At 41.7% G+C, this 13,510-nt stretch overlaps 1 protein-coding gene across 1 annotated transcript in view; it reads left to right on the forward strand.

Moving 5' to 3' along the window:
- Positions 1–10,342, forward strand: part of COG3 (component of oligomeric golgi complex 3) — a 73,620-nt gene extending 63,278 nt beyond the window's left edge. Inside the window, exons 21-23 of the mRNA XM_016187307.2 lie at positions 2,218–2,345; positions 4,841–4,939; positions 8,466–10,342. Coding sequence (XP_016042793.1) covers positions 2,218–2,345; positions 4,841–4,939; positions 8,466–8,492 — 254 coding nt within the window. The 3' untranslated portion in view covers positions 8,493–10,342. The remainder of the gene's footprint in view (positions 1–2,217; positions 2,346–4,840; positions 4,940–8,465) is intronic.
- The last annotated feature ends 3,168 nt before the right edge of the window (positions 10,343–13,510 follow it).

Below are 13,510 nucleotides of genomic sequence, written 5' to 3' on the forward strand. Positions count from 1 at the left end.
TGTGGGGTTCCAGGACACATTGGTGAGATGGTCTGCCCAGGGAATTGAGGTTGGTGTTATGGTAGGTAGCAATTTCAACTTGGTGAAAAGCATTAAGATGTAAGGCAGAACAATTTTTTAAAATAATCAGGAACCTAAAAGTAAGAATGTAGCACATGAGATTTGGGGTCTCCATTTTGGAAAACGCTAGTAGGTCTATTTTAGGCATATTCCACAGTGACCATGACCTTACTAATTTTTGCCTGAGTCTTGACAGCTAACATGCAGGTGGACTAAAAGTACTGTCTGGGGAGATGGTGTCAGAGTTGGAAATAGGACTAGAAAGCTGGATCAGGGCAGAGAGTAGCTCCCAAATATGGGAAAAGCATATAAATACCATTAACTGTAAACCCAGTTCATCTAACTTCAGGCCCATGTCTATTCATATTGAGCACAGGAGCCTGTGTAACCTCTGCATCTCTATAAGTCTGAGCTCACAGTCCATGATCATAGCTAGGAATATTCTAGGCTACACTCATTTCAGGACCAGTCTTCCTCGAGTAGCAGAGTATGTTGACCCAGCCTCCCTTCAGAGGGTGGGCAGTCACTACCATTGTTGTTCCACATTGAGGGCAATGTCCTTTAGAGGCCTGCAAGAGGGTTTATGATGATGTTCCTGATGGAGATGATTGGTGATGGTGGAGAGAGAAATCTGTTAGAAGTCTAGGCCCATCATATCTATGTGGGAATCCCAGGATTTCCTGACTAAGGTCCCAGGTAATAGAGTGGCCTGCTAGTGACCAAAAGAGCCATCATTAAAGTGTGCCATTGAGAAATAATATTAACAATATAGGAATGCCATGAGAAAAGGGAGAAAAAGGAGATGAAAGAACCATAAACCTATTTGAAGGAATATGAGCCAGGAATTTTCGCATATTGAAGGAGATAAACTCTCAGATCCAGGGACCTCTAAGTTCCGAATGAAATTAACACCAAAATAAGCACATGAAGACAAATAATAATTAAAGTAGAAATGACAGAATTTTGAAAGCAACAGGAAAAAAAGCAGTCAAAAAAAAAAAAAGTTCCTATATAGGAACTTCTGTAAGATCTGATTGCTCAACAGAAATTTCAAGTGCCATAAAGGAGTAGCACGATTTATTCAGAGTTTTTAAAAGTTTGGAAAAGACTTCCACCCAAGAATACTAGTGACAGGCTGTCACTAAGTTTTGAAGATGTCAGGGAAAACATAAACAGCAGTTGAAGAAATTAACTACCAGTAAAACCAGTGTATAGTCTTTAAAATTATTCATAGATGAATTTTCAATAAATATATAAATAATCCTCTAAAAATTTTGCTAAAACTATTGAATATGGTATAAAATCGAACTTTTAAAACATTAAATATTTATATATTTTCCCTTTTTGTTGTCCTTGTTTTTCTTTTTTATTGTTGTAGTTATTGTTGCTGTTATTGATGTCATTGTTGTTAGATAGGACAGAGAGAAATGGAGAGAGAAGGGAAAGACAGAGAGGGGAAGAGAAAGATAGGGAGCCAGGGGCTCAAACCAGGATCCTTACTCTAGTCCTTACACTTTGCACCACATGTGCTTAACCCACTGCACTACTGCCTGACTCCCAAAATTGAACTTTTCATGCCCCCAGTCCCCACCTGCAGACGGAAATCTTAAGGAACAGGAAAGCAGAGCTGCTGGTGTCTTTCTTTTTTGTCCTCTATCCTACCCTTCCTTCCCGATTTCTCTCTGTCTCTATCCAATAGATAAAATATTTTTAAAAGAATTGATTTAACAAATAGATGTTTAGTGATCATTAAATATATGTGGATTTTTTTTAATGCTGTCCTAAGTCAGAAAGTATCTCTTATTGTGCATCAGTTATGTCATTTATTAGGAAGTAATTCTTATCAGTGTCTCAGCACTTGACACCCCCATCATTGCCCCCACCCCACCCATTAACTCTTGCATGCAAGTTCTGAAGGCCCCATATTATAACTCATGGTTAATATTGTGGTGCCTCATTCCCTCGGATTGGGAGTTTTGTATGTAGTAGATTCTGAATGAATGCTTATAGAGTTTGTGATTGAATTTGATAAACAAAAGAAGTCTTTGAGGAAATAGTCTTATTTTACATTGCTTTCTTTCCTTTTATTCCCCTCTATTCAAATAGAAATGTTTAATTTTTTTCTTTATAACACTGAAAATGTTAATTTCTTTCTAGCAAAGGTCGGTGAACTTGTGGCAAATGCCTACAAGATGCTAAAAGCAAAACTGCCTGTGACATTGAGAAGCATGTCACTCTACCTGTCCAATAAAGATACTGAGTTCATCTTGTTCAAACCAGTTAGAGTGAGTATTAAGATGCTTTGTTTGGCACGTGGTTGGTTGGTTTCCTCAAGTGTTATTACCTTGTCTACCATTTTCTTCTGCTGATTGACATTGAAAAAATTTGAGGGGGTTGGTGGTAGTGTAGCGGGTTAAGTGTACATGGCATGAAGCACGTGGATTGGTGTAAGGTTCCTTGTTAGAGCCCCCGGCTCCCCCCACCCCACGCAGGGGAGTCGCTTCATAAGTGGTGAAGCAGTTCTACAGGTATCTATATTTCTCTCCCTCTCTGTCTTCTCCTCCTCTCTTGATTTCTTTTTGTCGTATCCAGCAACGACAGCAACAAGAACAACAATAACAAGGGCAACAAAAATGGGGGAAAATGGCCTCCAGGAGCAGTAGATTCATAGTACAGGCACTGAGCCCCAGCAATAATCCTGGAGGCAAAAAAAAAGAAAGAGAAAATTTGATGTATTTCTCTATTGAGGTTGAGTAATACATAATTTTTTTTTTTTTTTTTGGTGTGGTGCTAAGTCCTTGCCCATGCTCAATTTCATACTCCCAGGCTAACTTTTTCATTCAGAAAAAAGGAGAGACCCCTCTACACTGGAGCTTTGCCCAGTGCCTTGGCACCGTCTTAGGGCACTCATGGCAAGGCATTCACTCTACCTGGTGAACTGTCTCTTGACTCTTAACTGTTATTTTTTTTTATTTACATAGCCTGCACCTGTCCTCTCCCTCCCCCCTTCCTCCCTCCTTCCTCTCATCCCTCCTTTCCTCTTTCTCTCCTTCCCCCCATTCTCATACATTTTCTTAATCTCTTTATGTTACCTTTAGCATTAAGGCAACTTCGCCTTCAAGTAGAAATCATCACATATGTAAAGAAAAAAAAAAGGGTCAGACAGTCATCTTCAGTATGGCCCTGCACTTGAGAGAGCAGCGTTTCAGAAATTATGTCCCAGTTTACTAGTGAACAGTAGAAATAAATGGCTGCAGCAGCCACCGAGGGATTAAATGTCAAAGCAAATCGAATCTTCATCACTTTTAGCTCTGTGTGGGCTCACAGTTCTCCTTGAAGCATTGGTAGATTTTAAAGTACATTTTATGTGTCTGAGTACTTTATTATCTTCTGTGTAAACAGTGATACTGAAGACTTATTCTCTGAGGACCCACGTAGGGCCAGCTGGGTACCAGCCCTGAGTCACGCTGGGCTGCTGGGAACTTGTGGTTTCTGGCACCTCAGTTTCCCAAATCTCAGCATCCAGGGGCCTGTTATGATTATTTCTAGCTCTCAAGGGTTCTGGTGCAGAGACTTGTCAGTTGGTGGCCGACAAGAGAAGGACTGAGTGAATAAGTGGGGAAGACAGCATAATGGATATACAAAAAGGCTTTTGTGCCTCTGACTCTGAAGGTCTCAGGTTCGATTCCCCTCCCCTGCTATCACCGTAATCCAAAACTGGGTGGTGCTCTGGTTTAAATAATAATAATAATAATAATAATAATAATGATAATAAAAGGACCAGACAGGAATGATAGCTTACTCATGTTCCCAACCCAGGTTCGAACCCTCATACCAAAAGGGAGGAGCTTTGGCACCAGAGAAAACTTAGTGCTATGGTCTCTGTCCAAACTAGGTCGGGGAAAACGTGGAAGCAGTGAACCTGCATGTTTGCATGTACATTTTCATATGTGTAGGCCCCAGCTACCTACACACACACACACACACACACACACACACACACACACACACACACACACACGTTATTAGAAATAGACTAGGCCTGCATCACCTGTGGCTCTTGGGCAGCATGCTCTACCCTGATCTCAGATTTAATCTTTGGAAGGAGAAATAGAGATGTTTTAGAAGCTCTTCCCCAGTGCTCAGGAACTTGAGTTGAGGACCTGAGATAAGATGGGAGTCTTTGGAGTCTGGCACAGCTGAATCAAGGTCATGCCCACCTCAGCCTTCCTAACTGTGATGAAGAAAATACTTCAGCTCCCTGAAGTTCAGGTTTCCTCCTCTGTCACTAGAGTTAGCACCCCTGCCCTTGTTGTGGGGATCAAGGGAGACAGTGTAAAGGATTAATAAATGCTTGTAGGCTGGGGAGACAGCATAATGGTTATGCAAACAGCTTTCATGACTTGAGGTTCTGAAGCACCAGGTTCAATTCCTAGCACTCCCATAAGCCAGAGCTGAGTAGTGTTCTGGTTAAATAATAAATAGACATCTACAATGTGCCTCATGTGAACAGTAAATTCTGGGGGGGGGGGGGAAAACTTATTCTCTGAGAAGACAGGTCTGCAAGTTTAGTTTTTCCAGAAGTATTGTTTGATAAGTCTTAGTCGAGTTATAGTAGCATGACATATTATTGATCAATGCAAACTACATGTCTGATAATCCTATAAAAGATGAATTTCCTTCACTTAGCTTGGCCAATATCATTGAGATTGGCCAGTTTGATGTTTAAGATTACAGCATGCACTTTCAATAACTCACTTAATATGATTTTCTTTCTAAGAATAATATTCAGCAAGTTTTCCAGAAACTACATGTTTTGTTAAAGGAAGAGTTCAGCCCGCCTGATTTGGAAGTCATCGCTTGCCCTTCTATGGAGCAGGTGAGCGCCATCTGAAGGCTGTTGTTGCCTTTATCCCCTCTTGCTTTCCTTGAGTAGGTTATGTCTTTGAGTTAACTATGTTTTACATAATAGTTTAAAAAATGTTTATGATTTCTTCCCAATGAGCAAGTATTCAGACTTTGAATCAGAATCATTCTTAGTGTTTTGATGATGCTTTTAGAATTTTGAATTGCTTTCCTAATTATATATATATATATAACATGGCTGTGTTTATGAACTGCAAAAGGTTCAGAGTATTTTTTTTTTTTTTTGCCTCCAGGGTTATTGGTGGGTTTCAGTGCCTGCACTATGAATATACAACCGTTTTTCCCATTTTGTTGCCCTTGTTACCCATGTTGTTATCACCATTATTATTGTTGTCACTGCTGCTGTTGTTGTTGGATAGGACAGAGAGAAATGGAAATAGGAGGGGAGACGGGTGAGAGAAAAACAGATACCTGCAGACCTGCTTCACCACTATTGAAGCGACCCCTCGAACTAGGATCTTTACACCAGTCCTTGCACTTTGCGCCACCCACTACGCTACCTCCTAGAGTGTTATTTATGTTACGAATTAATTTCATTTGGAATATGTGTGAAAAGAGGCCCTATTTCACATGAAAGCTATTTTAGGGATTAGAATTGATACTAGATACTGGAAGAGTTTCTACCCCCTCTCCATCCCTAAATTAAAACAAACAAACAAAAACCCAACAAGAACTGAATACAGTTTAATCTGTGTTAATTATTATTTTATTCAATTCAGTCAGCAAATTTTTACTGCATACCTGGTATGTATTGAGAGTGTGACGTTGCTATGGAGTGATGGCATTTTATTTCTGATTCCCCACACACGTGGGACACACACCCCCCAAATCAGGAACTTGGGGGGGGTAGCAACACAGACAAGACCATTATTTCTTATTTTAAGATTAATGTAGTTTAGGAGTTTAATATTCACTAAGGACTAGAGAACTTAAGGGACTTGTAAGATTGGTGAGAGCCTGAATAAAGTGTGTGAAGACTGTGGAGAGAGAAACAGTATTTTTTTTTCAATATATTTTTAATTTTTTTTTATATTTATTTATTTTCCCTTTTGTTGCCATTGTTGTTATTGATGTCGTCATTGTTGGATAGGACAGAGAGAAATGGAGAGAGGAGGGGAAGACAGAGAAGGGGAGAGAAAGACAGACACCTGCAGACCTGCTTCACTGCCTGTGAAGCGACTCCCCTGCAAGTGGGGAGCCGGGCCCTCAAACCAGGATCCTTACGCCGGTCCTTGCACTTTGCGCCACCTGCGCTTAACCCGCTGCGCTACTGCCTGACTCCCGAGAAACAGTGTTTTTTAAGGGTTTATAATGGGAAAGAGAAGATTGGTAGCCAGAGAGGAAATGGGCTCATCTTGAGATATAGTTTATGTGCCATAAAATTCATCCTTTTAACATGGATAGTTTATTGTATGATTATATTCACAATGTTTTGCAATCACCACCACTGTCTAGTTCCAGAACATTTTTATCACTTCAGAAAGAAAATCTGTATCCATTACCAGATTCTCCCAATCCCTCTCTCTTACACATCTGCCTTTTGTCCATTGATTTCCCTGTTGTGGACATTTTGTTAAATGTAATTGTTGTAACATTGCTTTTATGAGTGACTACTTTTTAAAAGAATATTTTTTAAACTTTGGGTTTTCCTTTTCATTAGATTTATGTATTTATAAGGTGTGTATGGGGGCGGGGCAGAGCACCACTCTGATACATGTGGTGCCAGAGTTCAAACTCAGGACCTCATGTTTGAGAATCCAACATCTTATTCACTGTGCCACCTCTGGGCTGAAGTGACTGACTTCAGTCCAGCCTCAAGTGAGCAATCAGTGGCTTCTCAGGTTTTCTGGTTCCCGCATATGCCATGATATATTTGCCTAAAGGCTTGTTCCCAGGAGGCAGCTATTTCCCCAGCCTCTTTCTCTTGACCTTGCTATGCCTGCTCACTTCCCAGCAGTAGGCCCTTATCCTGAGCTGCTGTGGCCACCATGTGTGTCCAACACGGGACAGTGAGTGTAGGGGACACAGGTCAGGTCCTGTATTAGCCTGTCAGTGATCTATCAGGGGGGCCTAACATCCACAACCACAACCAGGAAGGTGAACAGTGGGGAAGAAGGCCTGCCTTGCATGTGTTAGGCCCCAGGCTTTGTTGTCTCCCTCATTGGTATGATTATCTAATTCCTATTTCTTCAGTTGCCCTGGTAATGCCCTTTGTAGAAACTTTTTCCATTTCAGGATCCCATCCAGTATTGCTGCTAGCCACCATATCTTTTTAGTTCTACAGCCTTGTTTGACTTTCTTCACCTTGAATGGCCAGTTATTTTGTGGATTGTCCCTCAATCTGATTGTATCTGTGTTTGTTTGTTTTTTTCCTTTTGCTGTCCTTACTGATTTTTATTGTTGTAGTTATTATTGTTGTCCTCACTGTTGGATAGGACAGAGAGAAATGGAGAGAAGAGGAGGGGAAGACAGAGAGGGGGAGAGAAAGACACCTGCAGACCTGATCCACCGCTTGTGAAGTGACCCTCCTGCAGGTGGGGAGCCAGAGGCTCAAAACAGGATCCTTACGCTGGTCCTTGCACTTTGTGCCACATGCTGATTGTATCTTTCTTTATGATTAGACTCAGCCTTTCTATTTTTTGGCAGGAAAAAAAGAGGTGACTCTGTATCCCCCTAACTAGAAACAAAAATCTATCAAAGGTATGCGAGATGAGTATCTTGATTACTCTAGCAGTTGCAAGTTTCCCTCTGGCCTATGTGACAGATTGTAGGCAGGGCAGTTTGGAGGTTTGCAGGCTCCTTTTCCGTCCCTGTTGCCCTGATGCTTTCTCAGCCTTTCCTGGTGACAGTGTCACACTCCCCTTTACAGAGTGGGCAGGGCCTCCCAAGGTCGAAGTTAGAATTAACTGACATGAGAGTCGGGCAGTAGCATACTGGGTTAAGCACAGGTGGCACAAAGTGCAAGGACTGGCGTAAGGATTCAGGTTCAAGCCCCTGGTTCCCCACCTGCAAGGGAGTTGCTTCACAGGCAGTGAAGCAGGTCTGCAGTTGTCTATCTTTCTCTCCCCCTCTCTGTCTTCCCCTCCTCTCTCCATTTCTCTCTGTCCTATCCAACAGTGATGATATCAATAACAACAACGATAACTACAACAATAAAACAACAAGGGCAACAAAAGGGAATTAAAAAAAAGAATTAACTGACATGCAAAACACACGGAACAGGAAAATGTGAGACTGATGATGTAGATCTTTCTGCCCCCCCCATCAGTGTTAGCTTGGGATATTTACCATCATCCTCAATGGGACTCTGAGTTGAGGGCCTTGGTTCAGTGATGGGTGTCATACCCCACAAGTGTCCGGTTTCCTGGTCACCTAAATACCTTAGCCTTTTGCCATTTCTGTTTTGGGGATCCAAACCACATTTCTTGAGTCCGGTGTTCCACAGCAAAACTAACAAAACCTTTCACTTTACTTTCCAGCTGAACTTCCTGCTGTCCCCTAAGTAGCTATCCCCTGTCCATCCTGGTCTGTCCAGAAGGAGTGACCCGAGGAGTCCTGCCACCTGCAGGGCACTGAGGAAGGGCGTGCGGGACTGCCGAGAACTGTGCAGGCGGGCTGTTCAGTGCTGACTGCAGGATAAACAGAGTGTTAAAAGATTGGTGTTTCTTTTTGAAAGCCATCAAAATGCCAAAGATTACTCTGGAAGGGATGAGAGATGTCTCATATGCCCCGTTGGTTATAAGCAGTTATTAGATTTTGAGAGGTAGCTGTGGTGGGCACACAGTGAAATGGTTTTAGTAAAAGTTGTGCAATGAAAATTGGTTACAATCAGTAGTGCAAAGAAGAGATTTACCAGAATACAGCTAATTAGAAAGCTTGTAAGAGTAAGGCTTATTCAAGCGTGAAACACGGCAACACTTAACCATTGAGCATTCCACAGTGACTTTTTTTTTTTTTTTACTTCTAGAAATGTTCTACACTCATATTTAGTACAGTGTTTTGCCCATCACTTTGAAGTTTAGTTTGGAGTAGATAGGATGCTTTCAAGAACACATTCTGCTTTCCTGGGAATTCAGGGTGTTATCTTTCTTTAAGTTGTATGTGAGCTAGTTTCCTGATGGCAGAGACCTCTTGGAAGGCCTCAGTATCGATGCACCTTCAATGCAGAATGCTGAAAAACAGTGAGCTGTAGCTTCTCATAATAGATAAGAGTATATCTTTAATGAGAATCTGCATGACACAACAGTCAGTATTTGTGAGTGGAAGTACCAACTAACAAGGCTTTAAATCCAGTACATAAAGAAGAGGAGGAAACCAGATAAATCGTGTGTCTCATGCAGGAAGCTTAGCGTTACCAGGCTCCTGTCCACTGCAGTGAATTTTAGTAGTTCTTTGAGAAATTAACACTTTACATCCTGCCTGCTGGACCTTTCTTCCTGCTACAGCAGAATACATTTTATTGACATACACAAGGAAGATGAAGATTGCTCACCTTTTAAAGCCTACCACAGTGTCTACTGTGCTTATCAAATGAATTACGCACATAGGAGTTTTCTGACAAATACCTATCTTCTGGTTCGACTGTTTGTTTTTGTTTGTTTCTTTGCTCTAATTTTTTTTTTTCCTTTGGCCCAAAAGGAATTTTGGGTATGTGAAACACTAGTCTAGAAATGGAACACTGATGAGGGCTGGAGAGCATTAGCCAGCATTCTTTGTAGCGCCATCAGTGGCTGTGACTCACTGTGCACCACTGGAGCAGCATTTCCTACCCCCTGGCAGTGGACTGCAGCTGGTGTGTAGGTAGATTTTACAGCCTACAGAGCTCACTTTAAGTTGGTGATGGATGTTGCTTGACAGAGAGTAACAAAATGTATATTTTCGGAAGGTAGAAGACTAAAAGGGTCCATATTCTTTCTTTTACAGGACAGGAATGATTGAAAAAGACTGTATGTATTTTCACTTACTATTTTAAACACAGGTTTGATGAAATAAAATCTCCAGTTTTGTGTATTAAATGTACAATTTACTATTTAATAAACTTTCCAAAGAAATGAGGGCATGGTTATTGATCCAATTTGATGTGTACAGTTCAGAATGTGTTCTTAAGGATAAAAATATCTGATGATACCTTCCTTGGGTTTTGACTCTTATTTCTGAACCACCTTACAGAGTGCTAAGTAGGTGATAGTGATCCAACATGTTTGCTAAATGAATATTTGTTAAATCTGTACAGTTCGTGTTTACTTATACAAAGTGTACATACTTTCAAATAATTTAAAATGCTTTGTATTATTTGACTAGAAACTGCTGTTTTTAATAAATCTGAATTTTTAAAAAAATAAAAATTGTTGCTTATATGCCTGTTTATGTGTATAGAATGCTTTAAATTCTTAAAAATTTGAGATACTAGTAGATGCACATATGATTATAAAAATAATAGAGAGAACCTTTATACTCACATCTAGTTTCTTTCTAACACAGTTTTTTAAATTGTCAGCTATGTTCTCCAGAAATTCTAAAGTCTAGAAAGGACCTGAGATGTTTTTTTTCCCCCCTTTGTTGCCCTTGTTGTAGCTTCGTTGTGGTTATTATTATTGCCCTTGTTGACACAATTCGTTGTTGGATAGGACAGAGAGAAATGGAGAGAGGAGGGGAAGACAGAGAAGGGGAGAGAAAGACACCTGCAGACCTGCTTCACAGAGAAGGGACTCCCCTGCAGGTGGGGAGCCGGGGGCTCGAACTGGGATCCTTACTCCGGTCCCTGCGCTTTGCGCCACATGCGCTTAACCCACTGCGCCACCGCCCGACCCCCCTGAGATGTTTTTAAAGTTTTCAGGGGAGTACTTTATCCTGCCAGGCTGTGAGTCAGGTGTGAAGGTGGGGTGAAGAGTTTTTCAGACAAGCAACAGCTAAAGGAATCTATCACCATTAAACCAGACCTACAAGAGTTGTTAAGGACTTAGATAAAATGAAAATATAGGACCTCACCCATAGGGGATAAACAAAGAAAGCAAAGAAAACAAGCGGAGTCCAACAGAGACCACATCAGAACTCAGGGTAACAAAGTTAGGTTGGAGAGTTTTGGGCTATGGGAGATGATTCAGTGGAATTTGGTGGAAGGATATTGGTGCTTTGGTAAGGTTGGGATTGGTAATGTGTTTTGAGGAGATGAGAAATTGTACTTCTAAAACAAGATCACCTCAAAAACTAAAGCTGTTAGAGGTCAGCTGATAAATATAGATGGCTCCTGCGGTTACTAACTATGCAACACAACTTGAATTTCCGTCTTTTCCCAGGCCAGTGATATGCAGTATGGTAACAGCTCCCAATCAGCTATGCAAGGCGGAAGGTAAACGACAGACTGTCTATGGTATATGCACTGTGCTGTCAGCAGGCAAATTCAGAAAGATCTGTATATGTTCTTCTTTTGAAAAATAAAGTTTTGGGTTTTTTTTTTTTAACTTTTTTTCAGATTATAGGAATGTGCTCACTGATAAAGACATTTTGATAGTATTTGCTATCTATTTCAGTTGTTTGTCTGCCCCATCTCTTCCAACCCAGATTGTAAGCTCCCACTGGGGGAAATAGTGTTTATTGCTGTTCACCTAGAGCCTGGAGCAGTGCATGCAGAAGATGCTCAGAACATAACTGTTCAGTGTATGATGAATGAAAGAATTGGCTCTTGCCCAAGTCCTGCAGCCTCCCCTGCCCCATCTATTTCTACCAAGTCCTCCCTGGTTTCTGTTGGCATAGGTTTTGGTTTCCTTTCCACCACTGTATACTTACGGTGCCATTGTCCTAGGTCAGGACCCCTCTTCCCATCCCTCCTCTCTCCCCCTCCCACTCCCCTCCTTTTTTTTTTTTTTTTTTTAACTTTCCTTCCAGATAGAGACTGAGAAGCAGAGAGTTAGAATGAAGGAGACCACAGCACTGAAGCGTTCTTCAATGTGGCGGGGGCTGGGCTCAGACCTGGGTCACACACATGACAAAGCAGCACACTATCCATTTGGGCTATTTTGCTGGCCCAGGGCCCTCATTTTCTGTATTCTTTGCTTGGGATGTTGAGATACCTTTATGGTAAGAAACTGAGCTTGTTAACACTGTACCCTGTGTTCCAGGATGTAAAACTTCAAACTCCTGATGGCATGAGGGGGGTGGGGGGAGTTGCTTTTAAGAATTATTTATTAATTTTTTTTTTTTGGCCTCCAGGGTTATTGCTGCCACTTGGTGCCTGCACCACGAATCCACTGCTCCTGGAGGCTATTTTTTCCCTTTTGTCTCCCTTGTTGCTTATCGTTGTTATTGTTATTGCCGTCATTGTTGTTGGATAGGACAGAGAGAAATGGAGAGAGGAGGGGAGGACAGAGAGAAGGAGAAAAAGATACCTGCAGACCTGCTTCACTGCTTGTGAAGCGACCCCCGGGGCTCGAACTGGGATCTTTATGCCGGTCCTTGCGCTTTGCGCCATGTGCGCTTAACCCACTGCGATACCACCTGAACCCCTGTTATCTTTATTTATTGGACAGAGACAGCCAGAAATCAAGAGGAAGAGGGATATAGAGGGAGTGAGACAGAGACACACTTGGAGCCCTGCTTCACTACTTGTGAAGCCTTCCTCCTGCAGGTAGGGACTGAGGACTTGTGCACTGTAATGTGTACTCAACCAGGTGTGCCACCACCCAGCCCTGGCATAAACGACTCTTGAGTGAGGCCTTGAGTACCCACCCAGCCTCCCCTCAGTACTCTCCTTTTGGCTCTATCAAGACCCTTGAGGGCAGATAGCAGAAGGTACCACTATATAATGTGAGCAGGAAAGGTGGGTCAGGAGGAGAACAGAATACACCACACTCTGTTGGAGGGTGAATCTGAACTCAAGTTTTATTCAGCCAGTGAGAGTTTATATATCTTTCAGCCTTACATAAACAATATCTGAAACAGAAAGTAAAGCTCATTTCTTGATTAGATGGCCTTGTGGTTTTACACAGTAATGTACTTTATGTGGTGATGCATTTCTGAATAATAGGCTTAGCAGATAGTATTTTACGTAGAGTTTTAACATATTTCATAAGAGGAGGTGAGTAAGTATTATTAAGAATTTTTCCTAAAACTTTATGTATTTGATGACCCATAACTTTGTCTACCTCATTTCTTGTTCATCTGTATCTAATCTGGGAACAGGGGCTATTTGTCCCCAATTACATGGCATCATTACCTTGTACATAATGAAAACAATAATCAGAGTTTCCAGTTTAGATCTGCTCAGGATGCCAAGACCCACTCCCAGAATTCTTCTTCCTTGAAGAGAGTTTTCTTGGGTGCTGACCCTGTCAGACCCATCATTCTGGATTCGAGTGGGGCGTGGCACCCTGGTGTCTGCTCCCTGCTAGGGCCTTTAGTCACAGTCTCAGGGCAAAGCGTGAATGATACCAGGATAGGTTCTTGATGAGGAAGGAGAAAGGGAGAGGGAACTGCCCCTGCCATTCACTGTTCTCATTTTTCTTAGAGTCTTCTTTCAGTACTACCT

Source organism: Erinaceus europaeus, chromosome 7 (assembly GCF_950295315.1).
Source record: "Erinaceus europaeus chromosome 7, mEriEur2.1, whole genome shotgun sequence".
Classification (NCBI taxonomy): Eukaryota; Metazoa; Chordata; class Mammalia; order Eulipotyphla; family Erinaceidae; genus Erinaceus; species Erinaceus europaeus.